Genomic DNA, 25,671 nt, shown 5'->3' on the forward strand with positions numbered 1-25,671 from the left:
ATAAAAATAGATAGGCCTCTATAAACATTCACATTTCAACTGTCCAAGTGTAAAGTGTATATTTTATAAATAAATAAAAACGTAAAACTTTTGGCTTGACCCTTGAAAGTTGTTTTTCTTTTTGAAAACTGTGACAGTGCATACTGTGGATTTACAGTATGCCCGAACACTGCAAGTTGCAATATGCATTAAGCAGCTGGGGGAAGTGACTCAGAGCAATCAAGACAGTTGTGTGGTACCACTGTCACATCCAGGTGGTGGCACTACAGTGTGTCTGACGCATAAGCATAGACACTGCAAATATTATATAATAATTGTTACTGTAGGCCTATTATTAAGTGCCTTCCTTAAATAATGAGGCATGAAAACAGTACTTATTAATATGGTCTACATAATGAAATAGCAACACTGAGGGACTAACTTTGAACTGTTTGAAAAATAAAGTAGTCAAATATTGTTAAATAAAAATGTATAAAACTGATACTTCTTACTGTCAGTTCTAATTAGGCTGCTGATAAATTGCTTTACTTGGCAACCACTGACTGCAGTTATGGGTAAATGATATTACTTGGCAAAAGAATGGTTTATTCTGATTGTTATTGAGCTGTTCATCAATTTGCAGGCCAAAACTTACTTTTTTTTGTTTGTTTGTTTTGTTTTGTTTTTTTGCCAGTGGTTGATGAAAATTTACGCTTGTGTCCTAGTTTTTCCTACACCATTTAATATTAAGAACATTTATAAAATCTGCTATGAGTATATATATATGCGCGTGTGTGTGTGTGTGTATTTTTACATAATTACATAATTTTATGAGATTTCTATATAATTTAAAATAATTGTGCTTTTGTTTTCTTTCACAAGTATATGGCAGCTAAATAAATTATCAGATCTTTTCTTCTTCTTGATTTATGGTCAGGCCATTTGCTTGCAAAGCCAGAAATGTTTTATATTTTACACAATAAACACACATTAACACAATAAACACACTCATCAAAATACAATAACTTTCAGTTTGACTGCGGTTCATTCAATTCAATAGACTGGGCTGAAAAGAATTTTGAAACCATCCTCTAACTCAATTCATTCATTCATTGCACACCTCACCTCATTAATCTAAAATAGGCTAATTGCTTTCAGTTTTGAAGCCTGCGTTCAACAACCATTTGATAATAATAATAATTTACATGAGCTAAAGTCACACACATTTGAACAAATCACAAGTAGCCTAACCGTTAACGGCTCCCTCAATAAACTACATTTCCTAAGAAGCACTGCGATCTCCAGGGATTTGGAGGAGAATGGATTGCGCTTGCGTAGCCAGACGTGGCAGCGGCATCATGGCTTCTTGGAACCGATACGGGAGACGAAGGAGACTGGTCGAAATGTTCTTATTCCTGTCATTGGTGAGTCTTTATGAGGAATCTAATGGATCGATATAGTCAATAATGTTATTTTGCGCATATCGGACATTTGTTTTCTGACGTAAGACAAAAGCGAAAGGAAAAGGGAATGATCTTCTGTCCCTCTTGCAGCAGTAGCTCAAAGTTGACAGCAGAAGAGAGACACACTCAGATCAATCCGTTTCATTCATCAGTTGTCGTGTCTTGTTTTTGGTGTTTATACACATCCAGCTTTGTGCTTCACATGCGTGAACACCTTATGCTCACCATGCAACTCTCTAATGTCAAAACGGATTCACTAATGTTGGTGATAGGAAATGTTTCTGTTATGAAATGTTATTTCACTTATGCGTATTGCTTTGATATGAATATATCATGTTAGAGATGTTCTTGAATTATTTTAAAGGTCTTATTTAGGTCAGTGATGTAATGAGATGCTCATTAATTTTGTCCAGATCTATTATGTTATTCAAAAAAAAAAGACGTGAAAATGTATTCAATTCGTGCACACCATGCACCTCTTCTATGACGAACGAGTAGTCAATTTTTAAATTAAAAGTCATTTTGATATTTTTTAAGAGCTTAAAGCTGAACAAAAAGAAAAAAATGTTTAAATGATGTGTGACTTTCTGATAATCGTTTACAAATATATATATATATATATATATATATATATATATATATATATATATATATATATATATATATATATATATATATATAAGTATTCATCAAGAAGAGTATTCAGCGTAATCTCTTTTTCTTTTCAAAAACATTGAGTAGTAAAGTGATTTTGTTAGAAAATATTATTATTGTACAATTAATATTTGAAAGTTTTGTCCCTCTGATTAAAAATTTAGTGTAACCAACTTGCAGGAAGCCATTTTGTTCTCTATGACAAGAAAATCATAAAACATAAAAGACCTTTTAGGCCCTCCATGAATGTATCAATTAGTTTTTAACTTTAGAAACAAAAATTCAGATGTATGACCTTTTGTTTACATCCAATGAAGAAAATCTTACCAACAAAACTTGTTGATATCCATGTATCAATTTCTTTTTCCTCAAAAAATATTGAAAATAATTTGTACTCTCGCGTATTATTATTATTATTATTATTTTACTTGGTTACATCAAGTAACCATCACACTATGTCAACATGAATACAAACTTGTGTTTTAAATTGCATTTTTACAAAATATTACCCATTATATTGACCCTACTGTCTGACAGGCTCCCACATTAATGCACAATCAACAACATATGAAGGCATGTGAAACCAACTGTTATTTCTACTTCTCTTTTATGATTATATTTGGTCATTATCTTACAGTTTGTGTTAGGGCGTGGTTTATATTTAAAGTAGCAATGTAATTTAACGTTGATCAGAGCTGTTTTTCTTCTCTGTCTTCCTTGTTCTCCTCTTGATGAACATGACAGAAATGAGCTTGTAAAGTTTGGAGCTAATTAAACCCAGATTTACTTCAGTTTAAAGTGCATCAACCCTGATCAATGTGGGCCGTGTCCTCAACACTGAACCCTAATAGCTGCTCTGCCACGTCAGTCAACTCTTATTACGCTTTCCTGTTCCACATCCTGTTTTGCGGCTGCCACCGCAAACAAAGGTACTCTCCTGAACTGTTGGGACTTTGTGGTGGTTGAGTGATGGGAAGAGAAACCCCTCTCTGCTTTCTGTGCTTCCCTCCAGCCCTCCTGCTTGTCAGAACAATTTATAAAATCTCTTAATCTTGATTACAGGCACCCCACAGCCCTCTCTCTTCCCCATCCCACACTGCTTGGTCCAGCAGGATGCTGTATATGGAATATGGCTAGCTGTACAGTAAACTATTCCAACTAAGTGTGTGAGAATGTTTGACTCATAGATGGACCGTTTCAGTTGTGGAGTCATTTCCTTCTGTTTGTGAATTACCTACGTCAGCTATGCAAAGCTGAAGTCCACCCCCCCGCCCCGTGTTGTCAGGCTCAGCAGGAAGAAGGCATGTGTTTGAGGAATGGTATGGTTTATGCTGAATCAGTGAGACCCTAAAAGTGAAAATAAGATTTTATTTATTAAGCAGATTTGCGATGCCAGTTGCGCAGTGCATGCTTGATGACAGCTTCCAATGCTGATTAAGCAAGATGTTTTTGCGTTGATGTATCACAGATCCATTTTTTGTTTAAGTGTTTCCCATGCTGTGCAAAACATGTCAGCAAGGTCCACTGCTGAAGCGCTGGTGTCCTTGAGCAGAAGATTAATAGCAGGAGCGCTAATATCCATAAACTAGTCAAGTGCAACATACTGGACATAATTAGATCGTTGAGGAATTATATACTGTGCTATACTAGAGCTTAGCAAACATTTTGTGCAGTTTTCTTTATATTTTTTGGAAAGGAAGAATTGGAAATGGTAAGTAATGGTCTTTGGTTGTTTAAGGAATAGTTTGACCCAAAATGAGAATTTTGTCATTGCTAAAACACTAGTTTGTGTTAGGTAGAGTGTCTGAGCTTCTGTCTTTTCTGCAGGTAAAGTAGATAGTGATTAGTAAGGTTTCAGAAAATTGTCATCCATTGCCCAAGTTCTTCCAAACCTGTATGTAACCAAACATTTGATGGTCCCCACTGACTTCCATAGTGTCCCCCCACCATACTATGGAAGTCATTGGGAACCATTGACGACGTGAGGACGAGTAAATTACATAATTTTAATTTTTGCATGAACTATCCCTTAATTTTTTTATCCCTTAGCCAAAGTATATAAATTAGTCCATTTAATTTGGGTGCTTTATTCTGGTATTCTGAAGCTATATGTGTGATCAATATTTTTCATATTTTCAGCATTGCAGTTGGTCATGTGATTTTAGAGTAAACAGATTCTCTGTAAATGGGATACATTTTGGTCTGTTCATCACACACACACACAAAAAAAAAACTGTTGAATGCCTTTAGGATTATTTTATTGTTGATTTGGGGTTGTTGTTGTTTTTTTAGAGAGAGAGAGAGAGATTAATACTTTTAATTGCAAAGGACACTGTCAACTGATCAAAAGTGACAGTGAAAACTTTACAAAAGACAATATACATTACCAAAAATTCATATTTCAAATAAATCCCGTTCTTTTAAACTTGCCACTGAATCCTGAAAAAATGTATTACGGTATCATACTAAGCAGTACTGTTTCAACACTGGTAATAATATGTTTTTGATCACTAAATCAGCATATTAGAGTGATTTATAAATGATCATGTGACACTGAAGACTCAGTTTTGTCTAAATAATTCCATACCAGAGAATGTTTCGCATTTTCCCACAAAATCAGTACATAAATTGTGGGGGGAAATCTTGATACGAATGCAAAGATGGGAGATGAGTTTAATGTACTGCTATATACTTTAACCTGCTATTAGCCTTGTCGGTTTTCACTACTTTATTTAGCACTTTTGGAGAATAACAGTTTCTTCTGTAAATTTTCTGAACACTTTTTGGTTTAAGAGATTAATTTTGAAAGAAACTGAAAACCATGTTTCTATTTTCAGAATTTCATTTTTCTGCATGCTGCTGAAATCTGTGTCATATGTGTCTGTTGAAGAATTGTTTATTCCCAAGTTAATGATTTGCAGACCATCCCTGTTGAGTTGAAGAGTCCATAAGGAGCTCTTTCAAACGCAGCAACAAAGAGATTCAGCTAGGAATATGCAAAAAGATGTGTTCCTCAATCACCCTGTTCCTTCCCCGCATGTTCTTTTCACTCCTCTGAGCCGTAGCTGCTCATCAGATGAAATAGTGGTGCACAGCATGTGTTTTTTTCCAACCTGTTCTGTTCACTTCGCATTGATCGACGGGACGCGATCAGGCCTGTCTCTCAAAGCTGTTCAGTGGATGATAATAACAATCACCGTCTTGTGAAAAGACTGGTGTTGTTAGGATAATGCCCACTTCGAACACCACTGCTAAGGGAAGGCCAAATGAAAGTCTTTGTAACAGGTACAGGACATGATGATTGCCAGACAGTAATGGGCCTGCTCTATTGGTCGACTGTCAGGTTTGGACAGAGCTTTGAAGAATAGGTTGTGCACCAAATAGGGATGGAAACCTGATGGGACTAGATGTAGAACACTGACTCTTTTGTCTCTGAATGGGGTTGAATGCTGCAGTTGTCTGTGTGCCGAAACAGCACATTTTAGTGATAAAGATGGGTAATTTGAGAAACAATCAGATTTTTACAATGTGCAGACTTTTCTGTGCTATTCACAGTGCCTGTTTTGCAATGCAAATACTGTCGAGATATGATTTAAAAGGGTCTTTATACTATTGTTATACTTCTGACATTTTATTTTTCCATGAATTCTAACTATAATGTTAGTCAAGGTTAACTACAGCAAATAATAATTTAGTTTTTTTAATGAACTTTTTTTACCCTCTCTCTGACCCTTAGAATTCAACAGGCCATTTTTGCTGCATTTTAGTGCATTTATTTATGGGAAGAGCACTTGCTGTCAGGTCTAATATAGTTTGCACGGCTCCATTTTTCAATAACATGCTCTTTGCTAGGCAGAAGTTAAAATGTGACATGTTCACAAACCAACTGGTGTGAAAACGTGCCAATCAGAGACTAATTCTGGGATCCTTTGTAAGGAAATGCAGAGCAGTAGGTGCTACACGCAGCAAGAAACAGCACTGATTTATAAGTTTGCTGATTTATATTTTTGTGTTCAGAAATAAAAATTTATACTGCTTTCTTCTTATTTCCTCACTGTGCTAATGTTTTGAAAACTAAATAGGCATCGTCTAAATGTGGTTAGGTGCTACTGTATTCTACCTGATATCAGGAGGTGCAGTAATTCAGAACGAGCCAATTTTGAGCTTAGTCTTATTTAAAAATTTCATCTTTTATGATATAACCCATTTAAAGTTAATGTTGGACTTGAGTAACTTGATGAAAGAAAGATGGTCCTTTCAAATACTTCAGTAAGTTGCTCTGACATTTCTTCGTAATGCATCACCATGTCTGCCCCCGCTGTCAGCATAGCTGAAGTCAGAGGAGGTGTGATTTCTCAGGTCCCTCAGCTTTGCAGTACTTTAATTAGCCCTGACTGTCATCTTCACACACTCACTGGCTCCCAAGGCGCTGGGGCCAATGGGATGTCACCCAGTCAGCACAGGTTGTCCATTCCACTGGACCCCATATGCTCATACAGAGTTGATTAAATGAGAGGAGGAAGAGAACGTTGTCTCTGATCCTTCACCTTTGTCTCTAATCCACATAAAATTTACTTTTTTTGCTTTCCAGTGGCAGTTGAATTGAGATTTATTTCCATCAGTATTTAATATAATAATAACCATAAATGTGTTTTGCATTATTGTTATCCATAAAAAATTATTCTAAATTAATTGTATTTATTTATAATACCTTTTATTTATTAATTGTTACCTATTCATATAGATGTTTTTCTGTGGCAATGGAATTATTTTCTTTTTTTAATTAATTTATTTTTTGCAATGTCTGTCTCCTATGAAATGCCTCCTGTCACAAAAGCATGAAGACACATTCATTTCTTTTCTTATACTTTCTTTTTGATCGCTTAATTGAAGAAATGTTCCATATGTACTGCCACAATAAGTTCTGGAGAAATTGAAGTTGGTCAAAACACGCAATTTGCAACATCATTTACAACAAGTGTCATACTACAATTCAGAACTCAGTTTTATTTATTTACATGCCAAAGCCTATTTTACTGTCATTAGCTAGTGTTAAAGGTGAAGTATTTATTTTCTGCACCACTAGTGGCTTCAAACGGAATTGTGAGGAAAATGCTTTCAAAATCAAGTTTCAAGCGTCTGCCATTGTTTAAACAAACAGGTAGTCCCAGGCCAAACTCAAACCATTGATTGAGCTAATGTTGTTACGTCTGAACCAATCAGGCTCCTCAAACATATTACAATTCTATTTGGTGCCACTAGTGGTGCAGAAAATTATCTTCTTTACCTTCTTTTGAACTCTGCCAGCATGAGGTTTCCAGCTAAGGTCTGTGATATGATAATGTTAGACTAACAGAGACTTTTTGTTTATTTAACATTTGTCCAGATGTAATGGTGTTGCTCAACAGAGTGTGCAGTGATGAATTCAGTCATGCCACTGGCCCTCATCTCTCTGTAGAGAATGTGCGGTGTGATTTTTAATGAGGGAGAGTATGATGCTTGTTTTGGTTTGTCATGTAGAAAGATGAAGGTTGTCAGTGGCTAAGGCACTTGTGTTTCTCACCAGCCCTTCCTTGTGACGCTCCAATGATGATGCCGATCAATCTTTACAGACTTGTGCATTCACACACAACAGATGTACAGCTACGCTCTGGTTTTTGTATTGCTTTTACTACACAGAGCCGTTGTTAACTGACAAGCTGCGCAAATCCACATTCATTATCAGCATGGATTTGCGCAGCTTGTCAGTTAACAACGGCTCAGTGTGGTAACAGCTGCTCTATGTGAAATCACGCACCTGATGAAATTTACCGCTGATTAAAGAAATGGCTTTACTGATGAGATGCACATTAATTATCGGCCGATATTTATCGTGCACCCCTAGTGTTATATAAGGCTTTTGCCACTTTTTAGGGAGAGGAGGGAGATAATATCAGTAATACCCCAGGAGTGAATGTTTTAAAGTTTTACTTGTCTTAAAAAAGACTGTCAGAGACATTCAGTGCCATCATGGCAAACTGTTTAACTCACTAGTCTGCTTTCCCAGCCTCGCTGTGTTTATAATCACACTCTTATAGGCATGTGAAGATTAACTGTGAGCCGGTTGAAAATCGATTCAAATATGTGATGATCCAAATCGGTTGAGATGCTTACCATATCACGATACAGTTAGGGGTAGGAGTTCATATGAATGCATGTCTGAGGGGAACTTACTGTCTTTAGAAAAGTTTAGATGGTGTTTTTTCTTTTCATCTTGCCTCGTATAATTTTTAACCAAGGAAACACTTTAAGCGCCACCTGATGGCAGAGAGTGAATCTGCGTCTCATTCAGCTCGTCTGCTGTTTCTGTTTCATGCAGATATTTTTTTTTATGTATAGTTTCACAAAACTGAAGTCAAACCATTCTGTTTTTGCTTCAAATTTTGAAATTATACAATCTAATTTAGATGAAAAACTGCTCATGATGAATGTATGCAGCATCTTTGTTTGGATCATGATTAAAATGCAGTGGTTGCCTCTCATTTTAAATGGAAAGAGCACAGACGAAGCCTTAGAAGAGCTTTCTTTTATTTGTGTTACTTATTTATTTGATTTGGGGTTTGTTTTGAAATTTCAATTTAGTTTTGTTATTTAGCAGACACTTTTATCCAAATTGACTTATAAATGAGGACAATAGAAGCAATCAAAACCAAAAAAAGAGCAATAATATGCAAGTGCTATATTATTATAGTGTTATATTTAAATTTCACAAAGAAACGTGCAGCATTTTGTCCAAGCAATAATTAAAAGACACATTTAATTTATAATTTGTCTTCTATCTCATTTTGTTCAAATAAATCATGAGTTGAGTGAATCGTTACATCCCAACACTCTTACTAACTTAAACTTTGAAGTTTGTGTACATTTGTGTAGTTCATATTTAGCCTACATTTTACTTTTTCAATTCCGCCAATTGGATTTTAGGCCTCAAAGTGGTGTTTATTTGTCAAGATTATCATGATAAATGAAACGTATCATTTATTTACAATGTAGGCTATTGGGTTTTTGTTGGGGGGGGGGGGTGATACTAACTTCTGGGTTGGCCTACAAAAATACACCATCACTGCAGCAGTCTATGCACCACACATACTGTTAAAATCAGACTGAAATGATCAGCAGATGTGTTTAAAATGAAATTCACTTGCTTATTTCTAATACCAAGAAACTCTGGAAAGAAATGCAGAGGAGCAGATGATAAATTCAGATGTCTGTGCAGCTTAGTCTCTTTTTGGCATGAAGAGGAAGTTTTGAGTTCTGAAAACTAGTGTGCTCCAATGTATGTCAAGCTCTTATCTCAAAAGGTCATGGTAAAGGTAAAGGTCATTTACAGTCATAAGGAGTGGTTCTACTAAAAAAATAAGAAAATTTAACTTGTGTATTGCTAACTTTAAAAGTTATCTGGTATGTTGAAATGGAAACTCTACAGACATTCTCAAAGACTGTCGATCAGCTATTAAAAAACATCCCGACAGACCAAATGAGTTTTCATTCAACATGTCATTTTGTAAACAACATTTGATCTATCTTGTCCACTAGCGGTTGAGCATTAATTTCTGCTCATTGTGCTAGTGTCTTTTCACTTCAGGCATGTGGCATAGGGAGATGATAAGGACGTGTGATAGGCTGGGTCACTGTCTCAGTTTGTGACATGGTCTGTCTGATCTTGTCATTTTCCTCTTCTTTAGATGACAGCACCTTTATCTGTTGTCGCTTTATCGGCTTAGCTCCATCCGAACTCAGAATCGCATGCCTCTGCTGGGAAGACTGATGGAGAGTGTGGCAGAGAGAGCATGCTCTCCCACCATAGGACAACACATAAGTCTCACATCAGAGTACAATATTAGAAGCTATTCCAGGGCACTTTTGTGAGAAACTATATTTTATTTAATATTTTGTTTTATTTTATATTTTTAGGTCTTGTTTTAGAATTTATGTAGTGCTGTTCCTATTGTGTGGCCAACCGCTATTCGCTAAACTCTTTTCCAGTTGTTTGCAATCGGTAAAGAGTGATATATGGATATATTGATGTGATGTAACTGCTTTATGGTATACTGGCTCTTGTTTGTAATGGCTATTGTCGTTTCTCCTCGGTCATCATGGTTTGACACATTGTCGTCATTTTCACAAATGCCACAATTATATTGGCGTGCAGTTGGGGACATTGTTTTGAATCGCCTGTGGTGTTTGGCCTTGACAGTGAAAAATGATGATCTCTGTCTGTCTCACCTCCTCAGGTTGCAGTGTCATCCGCCCTGCAGGCAGCAAAGGTGTCTCCGCTCATAGAGAAAGTCAGTGATCACAAGGATTTCAAGAAACTTCTGAGGACCAGAACTAATGTGCTTGTCTTGTACACAAAGTCAGGTCAGTCACCACTGTTGTTTTTCAAATGCATTAAAAGTATTACAGCTTTAGCAGCCAAAAAATGACAAGATGTCTTATTATGCAACTGCCAATAAATGTGTTTTAGTGATACCTAAGGTCAAAAGGCATGTTTTTATGTTATCTACAAAAGTCTATGCTATTTAAACGAATGTGTTATTACTCAGGTTGCTACAGGGATCAACAGTAAAGATTGTCCATTGCCCTGTAATTGCAAAATATGACCTGTAATTTTTCTTGAAAGCATTTTGTTAAATAGAAGAAAAAAGAAAACAAAAAAATAACTTGTAGAATTTATTCAGAGATCGCCATGAAAATAGCCTTGATGCTGGCATGGCATTAAAAAGTGAATAAATCAATAAATAAATAAAAAACAAAAAACATAAGCAGCATTATAGAAAATACACTAGCCAAAAAAAACACTACCTTTCAAAAGTTATAAAAAATTAATTAATTTAAAAGAAGTATTATTCTGTAATTTTATATAAATACACTAGAATAAATACATGCATTTTTCAAAGGTTTGGGGTCAGTTTTTTAGGTAATAATACTTTTTTGAATAAATTAATACATTTTGAACAAATTAATATATATACACACACACACGCACACACACACATATACTCAGCAAGGATGCATTAAATTCAAAACTGACAGTATAGACATTTATAATATTACAAAAGAATATGTTGTCAAAATGTCAAATACATTTGTCTTTAATAAAACTGTCTATTCATCAAAGAGCCCTGGAAAAAAATGTATCATGGTTTCCACAAATGTACTAAGCAGCATATTTGTTTTTAACATTGATGATAATAATGAGAAATATTTCTCGAGTGTCAAATCAGCATATTAGTTCTGAAGGATCATGTGACACTGAAGACCGGAGTAATGGCTGCTGAAATTCAGCTCTGATTTCACAGGAATAAATGTAATTTCATATTAAAATATTAAATATATTAAAATGTAAAAAAGTGTAAAAATATTTTGCAATTTTTTTATTTTATTTTTTTTACTGTATTTAAATAAATGCTGCATAAGAGACATCTATAAAAAACAAATAAATATATAACAATATATTAAAAAATCTTACTGACCCCAAACTGTTTAACAGTAGTGTGCATTACTAAAAATAAAATGGGGACAGAGATAATGTTGACTGGACATGTAATCATAATTACTGGTCAAACTAGGCCAGCAAGAATTTCTTACTATTGAGCCCTGTGTTAGTTAAAAACATGCTGACTTTAACTTGCTCGTTCCACCATGACGGTATTTAACTTAAAAGAGAAAACTTGCCATAGAAGCAGATACTGTATGGTTATGCAGTGTATGCATTCATTGTGATCTGCACCCTGACACATTTCAGAATGTGATGCATAAAATCAAGCTTGCGTTGCTAGAAATGTATATGTGTTACATGCCCTAAGGGAAAATTCATTGAGAAGGTATGATTCTTCTATGTGCTAACAGACCTGTCACGCCAAAATAGGTAGGTCAGCTTTGCTTTCATTGCCAAAAGCATGTTGGTGCCTTTAGATACTTGACCTTTTGTACAGTACACTTGGAGTATTCTGTACTTACCACACTCATTAGATGTGAAAATATAAATCTTATGGCCATAGACAGAGTAGATAAAGAACTTCAATTCCTAAACAACCTAATGAATCGCTCTCTTCCAGCTTTTAGAAAAAAACTACCCCCTAACACTGCATATTCATTTGCATCACTCCTGGGTGTTATTAGCTGGACCAGCAGGCAATGCGCCATATATGGGTACCGTATGGATGAACGGTCCATAAACAATCTCCCACCCACAAAGCACGGGAAAGAGCCTCTCAAGGTCTTGCTGTGCAAGATTTATTTGTTTCATAATTCACGACTCATTTCGAGCACATGAGGTCATTTGATAAGATTGTGTATCGAACAGTGCGTGTGATTGATTGACTAGTGCTGCTCATCCTGTGAAGCATTTTCATTAGGTGCATGCTGCTAACTGTGATAGTCCCTTTAGATTGCAGGAATGCATTCAAGATCAGGTGGTGCATAGGCACTTCTCCTTCAAAACAGTACAGCTTTAAACTTCGTTCTTTCGATTTTGAACTGAAAAACAAGGCAGAACCACGAAATCTATGTCCTTTTAACTTTGAACGATGTGATTAATGGGAAGAAAAGCAGATTGTGGGTTCAGTGGTGTAGTAGATGATCCCAGACTGTCACAAATGTGTAAATCTGGGGTGTAGTGAAACTGTCACTGTGTTTTTCACACGTAGTAATTTCACACTGTGTGCTGTTGTTTTGTACTGAGGTGTGTTGGCAAATGCTTTCATCATCAACACGAGTACTGCTGGTAGAAATGCTTTTAAAAATAAAGAACAACATCCACTTCACCTTTTTGGGTTTTATTATTTATTCATTTATATTTGATCAATACTTTTAGCTCTACTACCTATGTTTTTATCACCCAGTAAACATTGTAAACATTGCACTTGGTCTGACCACTTCTGCAGTCCCTCGTCACTCATTTTAAGAAAATGATGGATGTGCAATTGTGCAAACATGTATATGTAATCAATAGGGTTTCATTTCCAAACCAGATTGCTTTTTTATGTGAACTCGAGTTTGCACCAATCAAACAAACTAAAGGAACTAGATATTATGAAGATAGTAGTATGTAGAACATATAAGGGGACTTTAGTCTCAGATAAACTGATTGAATAAATTACTCATTTTTTTATGTTTTATTGGATTTTTAAAAATGTTTTTGAAAGACGATGCTGCGTGTATTTAATCTGAAATACAGGAAAAACAGAAATATTTTGAAATTAAACATTTCTATTTTAATATATTATGTTTATTATATATATGATGATATTATGAAACAATTCTTATTATCAGTGTTGAAAATGGATGTGCTGCTTAATATTCTTGTGGAAACCATAATTTTTTTTCAGGATTATTTGATAAATAGAAAGTTCAAAACAACAACATTTATTTGAAATGTAAATCTTTTGTAAAATGATATCTGATATACTGTCACTTATGTACTCCTGTTTTACCTGAAATGTTGAACTGCGTATGGAATGTAGTGTTGAATTTCTTTTGAATGCATCATATTTTTATGTAAAAACATGCCATTTGTAGACTTTTTTTCTATTTTTGTATGTATTCATATATTCCCCAGTGAAGATATTTTAACTCCGAATATCTGTTTACATGCAGTTAAATAATCCGTTATTAATCTGATTGATAACACAGTCAGAGTGAAGGCTTTTATGTAAACACCAGTCAAAACAGATTTTCTCTCACTCTTACACACAGATCTTTAAACTAGTAATAGCTCGCTTAGTATCTTACGAGAATGCAGATCAGATGTACTAGCTAAAGATAAAAATATACTTGTAAAATTATTAAAAATCATATTTTAATTGTATGTAAAATGTTCCAGTGGTTTCTGTAATTTCATGTGTTATAAAATGAAATTATGGGAAATTAAGCATTTTAATCGTGGCTGTTTATAGCATGAGCTCTGCAGGTGACATGCAGGCTACCAGGTACCGTGGGCACAGTGCTAGAGACCACTTTTCTACAACATGTCTTGTCTACAGTTGTCTAAATGTGTTTTTTGTGTCCTCAGCTTCGTCTGGAGGTGCTCATCTAAAGCTGCTGTCTGATGTGGCTCAGGCTGTGAAAGGTCAGGGTACCATCGCCTGGGTAAACTGTGGGTGAGTACCAATCGATTTAACTCTTTTATTGCTATAGTGCACTTTTTTGCCATTAAAGTTGAGGCAGCTGATGTCCTGATCAACTTGTTGGTGTTGCTTTATTTCTAATACTGTCTTTACCAGGTGTGACGCAATAAATGCGATAATAGGGTTATAGATCGTGTTTTTGCACTTGGGATGATGTTTCTGGTCAAACAGTATGTTTATGTAGAACCTTAAACTTTTTTTATTTAAAAAAGAAAGTAGGGTTAAACCGTGTGAAAAACCCTTTTGATTCTTCATAATATGATCTCCTAAGCCTCAATTAAAGCTCATGTACACCTGTGTGTGGTGATTACCTTGGATTATCTTGTTCCATTGCAGCATTCTTCAGTTCATGCATGTCACAGCTCAGCATCTTCTGTCTGCCTCTGCTTTGAGAAAGAGATATCACAAAAGTAGTTTTGATGTTTCTAATGATTAGCAATCAAAGCTTGGCTCTGAATCATTTCATAATGGCTAGGTGGTAATTGGTAGGATGTTGCAGGCAATGAAAAGTGTGTCTTGTTAGCACCTAAACCTAAAAAAAAAGCCTAGCCAATCCTTAAAGCACCTTCTTGAGACTGGCTTGGGTATATTGGGTCCCCTATGTAAAGGACTTATATAAAGCTGGGTTTAAAAAAAGGAACTCCGCACAGGCAGCAGTGTGGTAGAGCAAAGCAGAGATACGCCCACATGTTTTCTACAGAAGACAGGGACCTGAGAGATGGCCAACTGCAGTGCACTGAGGGATACCATTAAGGAAGTAGGTCAGGGACAGAGCAAGATCAGTATGAAGAAAACAGGAATGAAATAATTCTGGAATCTAAACAATCCATCTGGATTTTTAATGAAAACGTTTTCAAATAAAACAGCTACTTTTTCGAACTTTAGTTTGGTTTTCAGCTTCCCAGTTTGTCCACTCGACTTGTTTGAAGCTAGCAATCTCACACACTAACCACTTTCAGCAATTTTGACCCTTGGATATCCCTTTCAATCCCCCTTCAAGCTAAACTTATTGACTTGACCCATGACTCTCATGCTTTAAAACAGCTTATGGTGCTTGAAAAGGTTGACCAATTATTTAGGTGTCCCGAACAGGGTCGTGAGGCTGGGGAGGTTATGAAGGGGCATATCTACGCATGTGTGCTCATTGCCATCTGTGATCCTGAGTCAGCTCGTTCGACACACAGCATGTCTAATTGAGTTTCCCACCTGACAGACTGAGCTCTGATCTCCACCGCACCTCTCTCAGTCCTCCCACAAAGGCGTTATGTGGGAAATGCGTAACGGTAATGATGGCGTCTCATCTACCTTTAAGGAATGGAGCCGGTTGGGGGTGGATGCTGTCAGAAGCATAATTGAATTCTGTCTCTTTGAATTTCCATTAGCATGGGGCTTCAGATCGCTGCTGAGTCCTCTCTGCTCCTATTTGTCCTTATGTAATACATTTCCATGCTCATTATCGCTCAAGGGAAGGGGAGTCTTTAGAATGGAGAGATCTGGATCTCTTTGGGAGGGTGTGGGCGTATATGCAGTGACAGTGGGACCAGGTAATTGTGGGTCCTTTCTGTTCTCAGGATTTGTTGAGGTGCAAGTGTGAAGATGGAGTGCTTTGTTGCTGTTTTTATTTTTTGTCATTGGCTGTATGACAAAGATGAATTTGCCTGGAACTGGAGCATTTCATTTTTTGTACCTTTATTTCCATGAGTGTATGATGTTTAGTTATAGCTACTTTTCACATTACATAAACTATTATGTAACGTAAAATTAACATATCAAATAAAACAATAAAATCCATGGAATTAATGCTTTAAAAGAGTCTTGGGATGCAAGGTGTAGAACATTGTTGAAAGTGCCCTGTCTACACATTGCCTATCACCAGTACCACATACTTGTACAAAATCCATTTAATGTGCAGGACGTTTTGAAGCATGCTATTCTGCTGCAAGGAATTGCTAAAGCGGAGCAGGATGGAAAAAACACTTAACTCTTCTTATCTTGAGACCTGTGGCTCTGAATTAAAGCAAGCTGAGTTTATGTATAATACACTGTAGCAGCTGAATGTCTTGTCCTTCAAAAAGAGAAGAATGACAGGGTTTGCCAAAACTTAGAAGCGGCCCTTACATTAGCTTATTGCTGTGGTCATCTGTCGCTTCCCATGAGCGGTCTCGTATTGCTGCTACAGCAATTTATTTAATGTCTTGGGACATTAATTGTACCACTTCACTTTTTGGCTGCATCAATTTGCATGACAAATGTCCTTCGAGGACTTGTGTTATAATAGAATAATGTGATTATAATATTTGTTGAGCATAATTCGCTATGACTTAATGTTCGCTTTCGCCTCTGAGTTTGCACAAAAAGTATGAAGTTAATTGATTGTGCTTTCAGACACTTGATGGAACACGGCTGCTTTAAACTTCTATTTTCCTTGGATTTTTACCAGGGTTGTGCACCATTCATTGGTCCATCAGAGTTTGCTAACAAAGCTAAATATTGTAATTGAATTTAAAGAAAATTAAAGAAATATGTGTATTTTAAATGTTATTATTTTAACTGCTAGTAGTTTTTAATACATATAATAATCAATTATTATAAATGTAACTTTGTCTGTTTTATATACATTATTTACTGAATGTGATTCTGTTAAGTGATTGAATATTCATATGTTTTTCTGTTGGTTCCCCTCCACAGGGATTCAGAAGGACGCAAACTCTGTAAAAAAGTCAAGGTAGACCCCAGCTCGAAAACCAATGGAGTCGAGGTCTTGCATTACAAGTAAGAATAATCTTCTTTTTCTTTTTTTTTCTTTTTTGAGATTCATGTACTGTAACAATGGTAGTTGGAGGTCTTATAATGTATTATTACTGAGAAGCATGAGCACAGCTATTCATCTTTAAGTTTTGTGTTATTTAGGGATGGGACCTTCCACACAGAATATAACAGACCAGCCACATTTAAGGTAATTTCTCAGAAAATTACATTTTGATGAAGTCATCTCAGACACAAATCACAGTATTTTTGAAGCTTCTTTCAGAACCCAGTTCATCAATATTTCTTTGTTAGACATATGGATTGACAACCTGCATTTTCACTAAATAGCACCAGTGCCTTTTCGGATGCGTACTCTGTCATCTGTTAGTGGACGATTCACTCCTTGTTGCTATTTACTCGCTCGATGTCCACAGTTTTCCCATTGCTGCTATTTCACAGTACTCAGCCTCAAGCACTAAAGCCAGAAACCCTTGGTTCATAAGTAGATGAATCAAACTCGTCCTCCAAACTTGTCTCTCACCTATCTCATTCTCCACACACCTTTCGACTCAATTATGACCGAATGTGACGAGGCGTTGATGAATGACTCTGGAATGAGGAGAGCTGTAATGTGAATATGTTAAAAATGAATGAGCTGAGCTATGCTGGATGATGAGACAGTGATGGGACATGTTCGCTGGCGCCACTGGTGTGGAACGAATGGAGAGCTCTTATTAAATGCACCTGCTGTTAAGTACCACATATTGCTCTTCATTTTCCCTTAGTACAGCAGTAAAGCCGTACTTTGAGCGCTTCATGTCAAGGGAGTGCTTATTTCCTAATGTCTAGCATGCATAGATTAGGAGATAAATTATTAGAGTAATTGCACAAGAGAGGACCGGTTTTCATTGGTGATCAATCTCTGCACTTTTTTATATTCAAGTTAGATCACACTTAGAGCAAGTTTGGATACAGATCTGACTATATTTTAGAAATATGTCTTTTTTTGTAGCATGTTTACTTGCACTACTGTTTGAACATTTGTGGTCAGTAAGATTTTTTTAGTTTATTTATTTATTTATTTGAAAGAAAGTAATGCTTTTATTCAGGATTATTTAAACTGATCAAAAGTGACAGTAAAAAAACTATTATAAGTCGTATTCAAATAAATGCTGCTCTTTTGAATGACTTTGTATTCATCAATGAATGATGAAAAAATTTATTGAAGTTTCCACAAAAATATTAAGCCACAAAACGGTTTTTAACATTGATTATAATAATAAATGTTTCTTGAGCACCAAATTGGCATATCAGAACAATTTCTAAAGGATCATGTGACACTAAAGACTGGAGAATATTTTTTAATAATCTTTTATAATATAAATGTCTTGCTGTATTTACTGTACTGTATAAGCATAAGAGACTTTATTAAAAAAAAATGTAAAGTTTACCGACCCCAAACGTTTGATTGGTAGTGTTCACCCTATTGTGCAAATAGGTCCGTACATCTGATCTCACAATGATTCACTATTAAAATGAAATGCATACAGTGAGTTGACCATTTTTTGACAGTGAAAGATGATTCTCTAATGGTCTCTTTTCAAAGTTTCTATCTATTCTCTCACCTCTTTTAGTCCATGGTGGCATTCCTGAAAGACCCTGCAGGTGCCCCCCTGTGGGAGGAGAACCCTGAGGCTAAAGATGTTGTTCACATCGAGTCAGAGAAGGTAAGTATCTCTCTCTAAAGCTCACTGTGGCGAAGATCGGTTTTCTGCTGAGCATTTATCAGGTGTGGGAACTTCACACAGAACAAAAGACATGAAGCTGAACAATCTGCAATAGAAGAACCTGTCTATTCTTCTGTCTCTAGAGGCTAAATCTGGCAGCTGGACTGGGTGCCCAGAAACAAATGTGGTCTTAAATGCCCTAGCCTTAAATTTTTAGACCATTTGGGTATGTGAAAAAGAAAAAAGTTAAATCTGAAGATAGATTCATGATGTTGTAGTATCTCATCCAATATCATTTGTTTAAAATAACTTTTTCATGACATCTTTATCATAGTAGTGATAAAGTTGTTTTCCGCCTCAGGAAAGTCAAACTATGAATGACTGCACATTCAATGTTAATGAAATACCTGACATACTTGACAGTGAAATAAATTGTGTACTTTAAAGTAGATTGAGTCAAATATGTTCAGCAATAGCCTCTTTTCAAAACAGAAAGCACATACTGCAGATGACGGTCAACAGCTACACTTTTAATAATGAAGTCTTTGAAACATTTATTTTTGTTTCTGTGGTTTAGAGAGTTGATTACTAGCACTGTGCTGGTTTGTGATGAAGTAATGAAGCAAAATATCATGTTAAGGAAAGTGGCCAGGAAATCTCTGCCCTTGTTTTTTGGTTTTACTGAGATCACCTAAAATTCTTCTAAAGTTTATAGCCCCTCAGCCCGAGTGTTTGACAAACTCAATTTATGCTGTTTGGTTTGCAGGACTTCCGTAAGCTGCTCAAAAGAGAGGAGCGGCCCATCCTCATGATGTTTTACGCCCCATGTGAGTCACCTCTGTCTGTATTCATCCACTACTAGACACTTCATATGATGCAAACTGCGTGCAATCATGCAAGAAGTGCCATGTTCAAGCAAAACAAATCCTGTGAAGTTTGATTGTGTGTGTGTGTGTGTGTGTGTGTGTCTGAATCAATGTAGGTTGTGAATGCAGTCGAGATGTCATTAAGATGTCCAGCATTTGTCAGTGTGACATAAACAAGAGTTTAACTTCCAAAGACTTTTCTCATTCATCTTAATTCCTCGTGTAGTGCTCAGAGGAACCCAAAAGCTCATTACTGCAATACTAAGTCTTGAAGATAAGGAATCAGCCAAAATCATATTTAGATTGACAAATGTAGAGAACTTCTGGGCAGTACCAACCCTTTCATTTTTTTCTTGCCAAGACTCCGGACATTAAGTTATTATCATAACTTTGGTGTATTTACTCTTTGAACATGTTATATGTCATAATAGTAATATTGAGTAATTATGTGCAGCCTTTCAGTAAAAAAAAAACATGGTATTATCATATTTATCATTGTTTTACTTTTTTTTTTGCACATGAAATCTAGCCATTTCAATAGGAATGTGTGCGACCATGAATTTCCTGTAAGGCAGAAAGATTCTCACAAGCAGATTTTGCAATGCTCCACTTTGGTCACTTGGTTTCACCACATTTACATACAGAAAGTTGCTTGGTTTTGAAAGTGACATCTGTGTGAGCTGTGATTCATACATTGCTACATTTGTGGCAATAGGCTCTGGATGTTTTTCATTAATATATCTTACACTGTAACATCTCTTCTACATGTAGGGTGTGGCGTATGTAAAAGGATGCAGCCAATTTTCCAGCAAGCAGCCACTGAGACAAAAGGGAAATATGTAAGTGCACTACTAGCATGTCAGAATCATGGCCTATTGATTCTTCTGTTTCCTTTTTTTTTTTTTCTGCTGACTGTATCTCAATACATTTTTCTGATTCAGTTGTTGAATTACATAACAGGTGGGATGTTTTTGCGAAACCATTGATGTCCCTTTTTGACAGAACGTTTAGTTCCCCCTCATTAGAGGAAGAAGCAATTTGGCTTAAAAGCCCTTCTGCTGATTTCATAGTATAGTTCTAGCATATACTTCCTGCTGTTGAAGTCTATGGTGAAGTATGGATTATATGCCAGCTCAGCTCAATATCTCTATGTGCACTGCTGGGGAGAACCACAGTATACCTCACCATACATATTTCTCTCTCTCTCTCTCTCTCTCTCTCTCTCTCTCTCTCTCTCTCTCTCTCTCTCTCTCTCTCTCTCTCTCTCTTTTTTTTTCTTTTTTTATCTCCCTCTGTCTTTTTCCTTGTCTCTCATCTTAGGATGTTCACAGAAGCACAAATATAGATGCTTGAACTTCCATTCAAACTAAAATGGTCCAAATTGAAATTGAAAACTTTTTTAAGAAGACCCCACTGTAAATGTCAAAGCGGGAGTGTTTTCAGCATGGAAGCTTGTGTAAGTCAAGAGAACATTGCTAAGTATTGTGCAGCTTAAACCATGGAAAGGTTCTTTTGTTCCTTTTATCTACTGGTAAACTCAAAAATGTATTGCATAAACAAAAAACACTCCACAGGAGAGGTTTTTTTTTTATTATTATTACTATTTTGGAAATATTGTATAATACATTTGAATATGATAATATTACTTAAAGTGTTAGGTATCATAAACTATCACTGACCAATGCTTTTACAGTATTTATTAAAAGGGTTGGTAAGATTTTTTTTTTCCCTATGTTTGTAAAAAATCTAATAAAGGCTAGATTTATATGATTACAAATATATTAGTATTGCGAAATATTCGTAAAATCTTTATATATATATATATATATATATATATATATATATATATATATATATATATATATATATATATATATATATATATATATATATAGATATATGTGTGTGTGTGTGTGTGTATATATGTGTGTGTATATATGTATATATGTATGTGATCCTTCAGAAATCATTTGAATATGCTGATTTGGTGCTTAAGAAATATTTCTTATTGTTGTGTTAGCTTGATAAAAAAAAAATTCAGGACTTTTTAACAGGTATTTGATGAATAGAAGGTTGAAAAGAACAAACAATCTTGATCAGTTTAATGCGTCCTTGCTAAATAAAACAATTAATTTCAAAACAATTAAAATCTCTCTAACCCCAAAATTGTGAACAGTAGTGTATACTAATAAACTTTTACCATTTCAACTTGTACATACTATAATTGTAGTATTTTGAACAAACATTTATTAACAAACATTAATAAACACTGTAAAAATGTTGATTCTTTGTTTATGACACCTAATGCATTAACTAATGTTAATGAATTGAACCTTACTGTAAAGTATTTATTATCATAAATGGAAGGATATTTAAGCAGTATTTTTCTCTAACTCCAGACTGATGAGTGAGCACTAGTAAATAATCTGCTTGTTTGAAGATTTGCATAACGAAAGGGTAGCTTGCTGGTACAGACACGACATGGAGATTTGCTGCCTCCTGTGTTTCTTGTTTTCCACGTATGTGTGGTGAGAAGCTGATAGCGCTGCAGGAACATTGATGGATTTGGGAGGTAATTGCTGGTCAGCAGAGTTTGTCTGCATATTTTTCACTGGCCTGACGGATGCATACGGGCCACCAGAGACGATTTGTGACTTACTCTAGGATAATATACATTTATTTTGGAATACATCATCAAGCATAGACTGTCATAACGGTGCAGTTTGTTTGAATTAACAGCACAAGCTATATTTTTTCAACTTAGCAATGTGACGCGCTATAAAAATTGATGTGTCCAAACACAAAGTAAACTGAGCCTGTAGTCACTAAAAGTAGATTTCCTCCAAAACCAAAGTGAGTTGAAATTGCTTTCGGGGGGCGATTAGCATGTCAGGTCAAACCTTGCAATGTCATGAGAGAGATGGATATTTACTGTGTGCCACTTTGCTGCATGCCATCTGTATCGACAAGCTTTCTGTTTACTCTCTGATGTGGCCATTCATCTTCATTTTCCTGTATTTGAGGTGCTAGGCAGGGATTATTTGAGTCAAGTCTAATTCATTGCTTTTGTGTAGGTGTTGGCTGGGATGAACGTGCACCCGGCTGAGTTTGACGGGCTCAAACAGGAGTTCAGCGTCAAGGGTTACCCAACCTTCTGCTACTTTGAGTAAGTTTGTCTTGATTCTTGACTCGAAAGCACAAACAAAGTCACCTTTTGAAGGACGGAATAAAATGGACTAAATTGCTAAACTTTAAATCTGATTGATATTAAAGCCCTCTTGATGTTACAGTGTATATCTATACCAGTGTTGCCAAGTAAATTATTTTATGCCACAAAATAGGAAGAAAATTTAATGTAACTTCATTGTAGGAAACTAGAATGCAAATAATAAAAAAAAAGTCATTGCAATATTAATTTAAGATTATGTCACCAGCAAAATCATTGTATTTTGTAATTACTTGATATTGACTTTTTTATTTTTTCTTCAAGCAAGTTGTGTTTTATTGTAACACTAGTGTCATAGATTCATAGATAAATTCATTCATTTAAAGAAAACAAGGAAAGAAGGATCAGAATGGTACTGAAATGTCAGCATAAGAAAGTGCACCTTAGTGAACACTAGTTTTGTGATGAGTTACTTTTAAATGTATCAGAGGTTTTTACTTATTTAATCTTTTATTACTGACAACAAAACTGTTAAATAATGGATGAAGAAAAATTATGAAGTGCAAGAATTCTATTTAAAGGCTTTCGTTATTAAGTTATTCTGTTAATCAAAGATTTAAATACATAAAATGTTAATTGTAGTAAATATTTGTTGAAATAGTTTGTACTTTGAGCACAAAATGTTCTTGACCACTGCACAATGTAGCATTGCAGGCAGAGAATTGATTTGCATTATTTGAAAAAGTACTTGTTTCTTCCACAAAATAATCTTTGCATATTAAAAGGGTTCAAATGAATTCATTTCTGAGACAGTTTTGGGGCAGCTTTCTTATATGTAGCATGCTAGAACTAATAGCCCCAGCAAAAGGCATGATTTATGATCTTAAATGAATCAGAGAATTTTAATGTGTATTCTCTGCATGGTGCAATTTGTCCAGAGCATTTTTCCTGTATATATAGACTTGTGGCAGCAGCTGTGTGCATTTAACTTCTGTTTAGTGCTCCTTCATTTCACAGCTGTTTTAATTACTAAAAGGTTAATTAAACACGGCCCTCCGCCCAAGGCCAGATCTTTACACAACTACACGACACCTCCCCACCTCAGCACTGCTCTTTTGAATCAAGGAATATTTCACTAATGCATTATTTGTCTTCCGATCAAAGAGAGCGTAATTCTATAGATATAATTAAAATAGAAAATTATTTAATTTCATTGCAGTGCATTGCAAACAGATCTACATTTAAGCTTGAGGTCCAATGCATGAAGCCTTCTTCTGCATGCTGCTGTATGTCAAAAAGCATTTCTGTATACATTCGTGATCTCGTCTGCTTGTGGTTGTATGGATTAGTAAGGGCACAAAGGCTGCTAGCTGAAGTCTTTGATTATGCTAAGAGCCCTGGGCCAAATGGCTTAATTAGCTTTGAGTCAAACGCTCATTTAAAATGTTTATCTTGGACAGCAAGAAGCCAGCAGCAGTCTTGGATGCCTTGGATCTTTGTTGTGTGGGTACAAATATCCTAAGCTGTCTAGTGCAATTTATGTTGACAATATAAGCACTAATATATATTGACTTCAACCGTTTAGGATGTCCTTTCTGAAAGAAGGCACGATTTGAAGTATGTTTTTGTAAAAATCAATACTAATAGCTTTAAACAAACCTTCTGTTTCTGTTTTACAAACTTTTTGCCATGTTTTTATACAGAGAGTAGAGAGAGGACAGGAAATAATGGGATCGTGATAGGAACGCAGGCCAGAATCGATCCCACATCTCTTGCACTGTGGCGAAAGCATGCGCACTAATCACTAGGCCATGGCTCCAACCTATTTTACAATCTTTTTTTTTTCTCTCTCTAAAATTGTGTGCATCTTGTATTGGTGAAAATGTTTTGATGGTTCATGATAAAATGATTTGTGTTCCTTTAGATTTTATCAGCCAGTTTATGATTAATCATTTTGTTCTTTTTTCAAAAAGGAAGGGGAAATTCTTGCATCACTATGAGAATTATGGAGCCACCTCTAAAGACATCACTGATTGGTTGAAAAAGTAAGTAAACTTTATTTCAACTCTCGACATACAAACATACACAGCCTTTCTTTATTCCTTCTTACGCCCTTTACTATTTTAAAATCTGTAAAGAATCACTGTTTGTAAGAGGTGTGACATCTTTGACTTCTGCCCGCGGTCTCTAACATTACCCAGGGAGTGTTTTACGGGAACTGTGGTGTGAGAGATATGATGCCCACTGTAAAAAACTGGATGTTAACACTCCTCTGTGCTTCCAAACAGAGATGTGATGAGGCTTTAAAATCTCGGCAGTGTCTTAACCAGCTATCAAAGTGACAAAGTGAATAAAATGTACTACAGTCTACAGCATGTCTACACATCTCAGAGATTAACTTCACTAGAGCTGTGCATGCAATGCAACATTTAATTTATGGAGTGCATGAATCTTCCAGTCATACAGTGGCACAATATTTTCCCCAGCAACATTGAGAAACCAGACTAGATGAACTAGACCAGATTAACAAGTACTGTGTCCTGAGCTGTGTTTGTGAGTAGCATGAGAAACCTTTTTATTGGCATTAAAGCGATAGTTCACCCAAAAAATGAAAATTTGATGTTTGTCTGCTTACCCCCAGGGCATCCAAGATGTAGGTGACTTTGTTTCTTCAGTAGAACACAAATTATGATTTTTAGCTTCAGGCATTGCAGTCTCTCATCACCTATATAACAAACAATGGTCACAGAATCTATGAGAGAGAGAAAAAAACATGCACAGATAAATACAAATTAAACCCTGCACCTCGTGACGATACATTGATGTGTAAAGACACAAAACGATCAGCCTGTACAAGAAACTGAACAGTATTTATATTGTTTTTTTACCTCTGATTGA

The 25,671-nt window shown here is 35.6% G+C and overlaps 1 protein-coding gene across 1 annotated transcript in view; it reads left to right on the plus strand.

Annotated features, from left to right (window-relative positions):
- Window positions 1-1,252: 1,252 nt before the first annotated feature.
- The window catches only part of LOC109088047 (protein disulfide-isomerase A5-like), a 46,080-nt gene continuing 21,661 nt past the window's right edge, over window positions 1,253-25,671 (plus strand). The window contains exons 1-10 of the mRNA XM_042731646.1: window positions 1,253-1,403; window positions 10,370-10,496; window positions 14,152-14,239; window positions 16,955-17,038; window positions 17,177-17,222; window positions 18,649-18,741; window positions 19,508-19,568; window positions 20,379-20,446; window positions 22,682-22,773; window positions 24,747-24,818. Coding sequence (XP_042587580.1) covers window positions 1,299-1,403; window positions 10,370-10,496; window positions 14,152-14,239; window positions 16,955-17,038; window positions 17,177-17,222; window positions 18,649-18,741; window positions 19,508-19,568; window positions 20,379-20,446; window positions 22,682-22,773; window positions 24,747-24,818 — 836 coding nt within the window. The 5' untranslated portion in view covers window positions 1,253-1,298. The remainder of the gene's footprint in view (window positions 1,404-10,369; window positions 10,497-14,151; window positions 14,240-16,954; window positions 17,039-17,176; window positions 17,223-18,648; window positions 18,742-19,507; window positions 19,569-20,378; window positions 20,447-22,681; window positions 22,774-24,746; window positions 24,819-25,671) is intronic.

Source organism: Cyprinus carpio, chromosome B9 (genome assembly GCF_018340385.1).
Source record: "Cyprinus carpio isolate SPL01 chromosome B9, ASM1834038v1, whole genome shotgun sequence".
In the NCBI taxonomy this organism is placed as follows: Eukaryota; Metazoa; Chordata; class Actinopteri; order Cypriniformes; family Cyprinidae; genus Cyprinus; species Cyprinus carpio.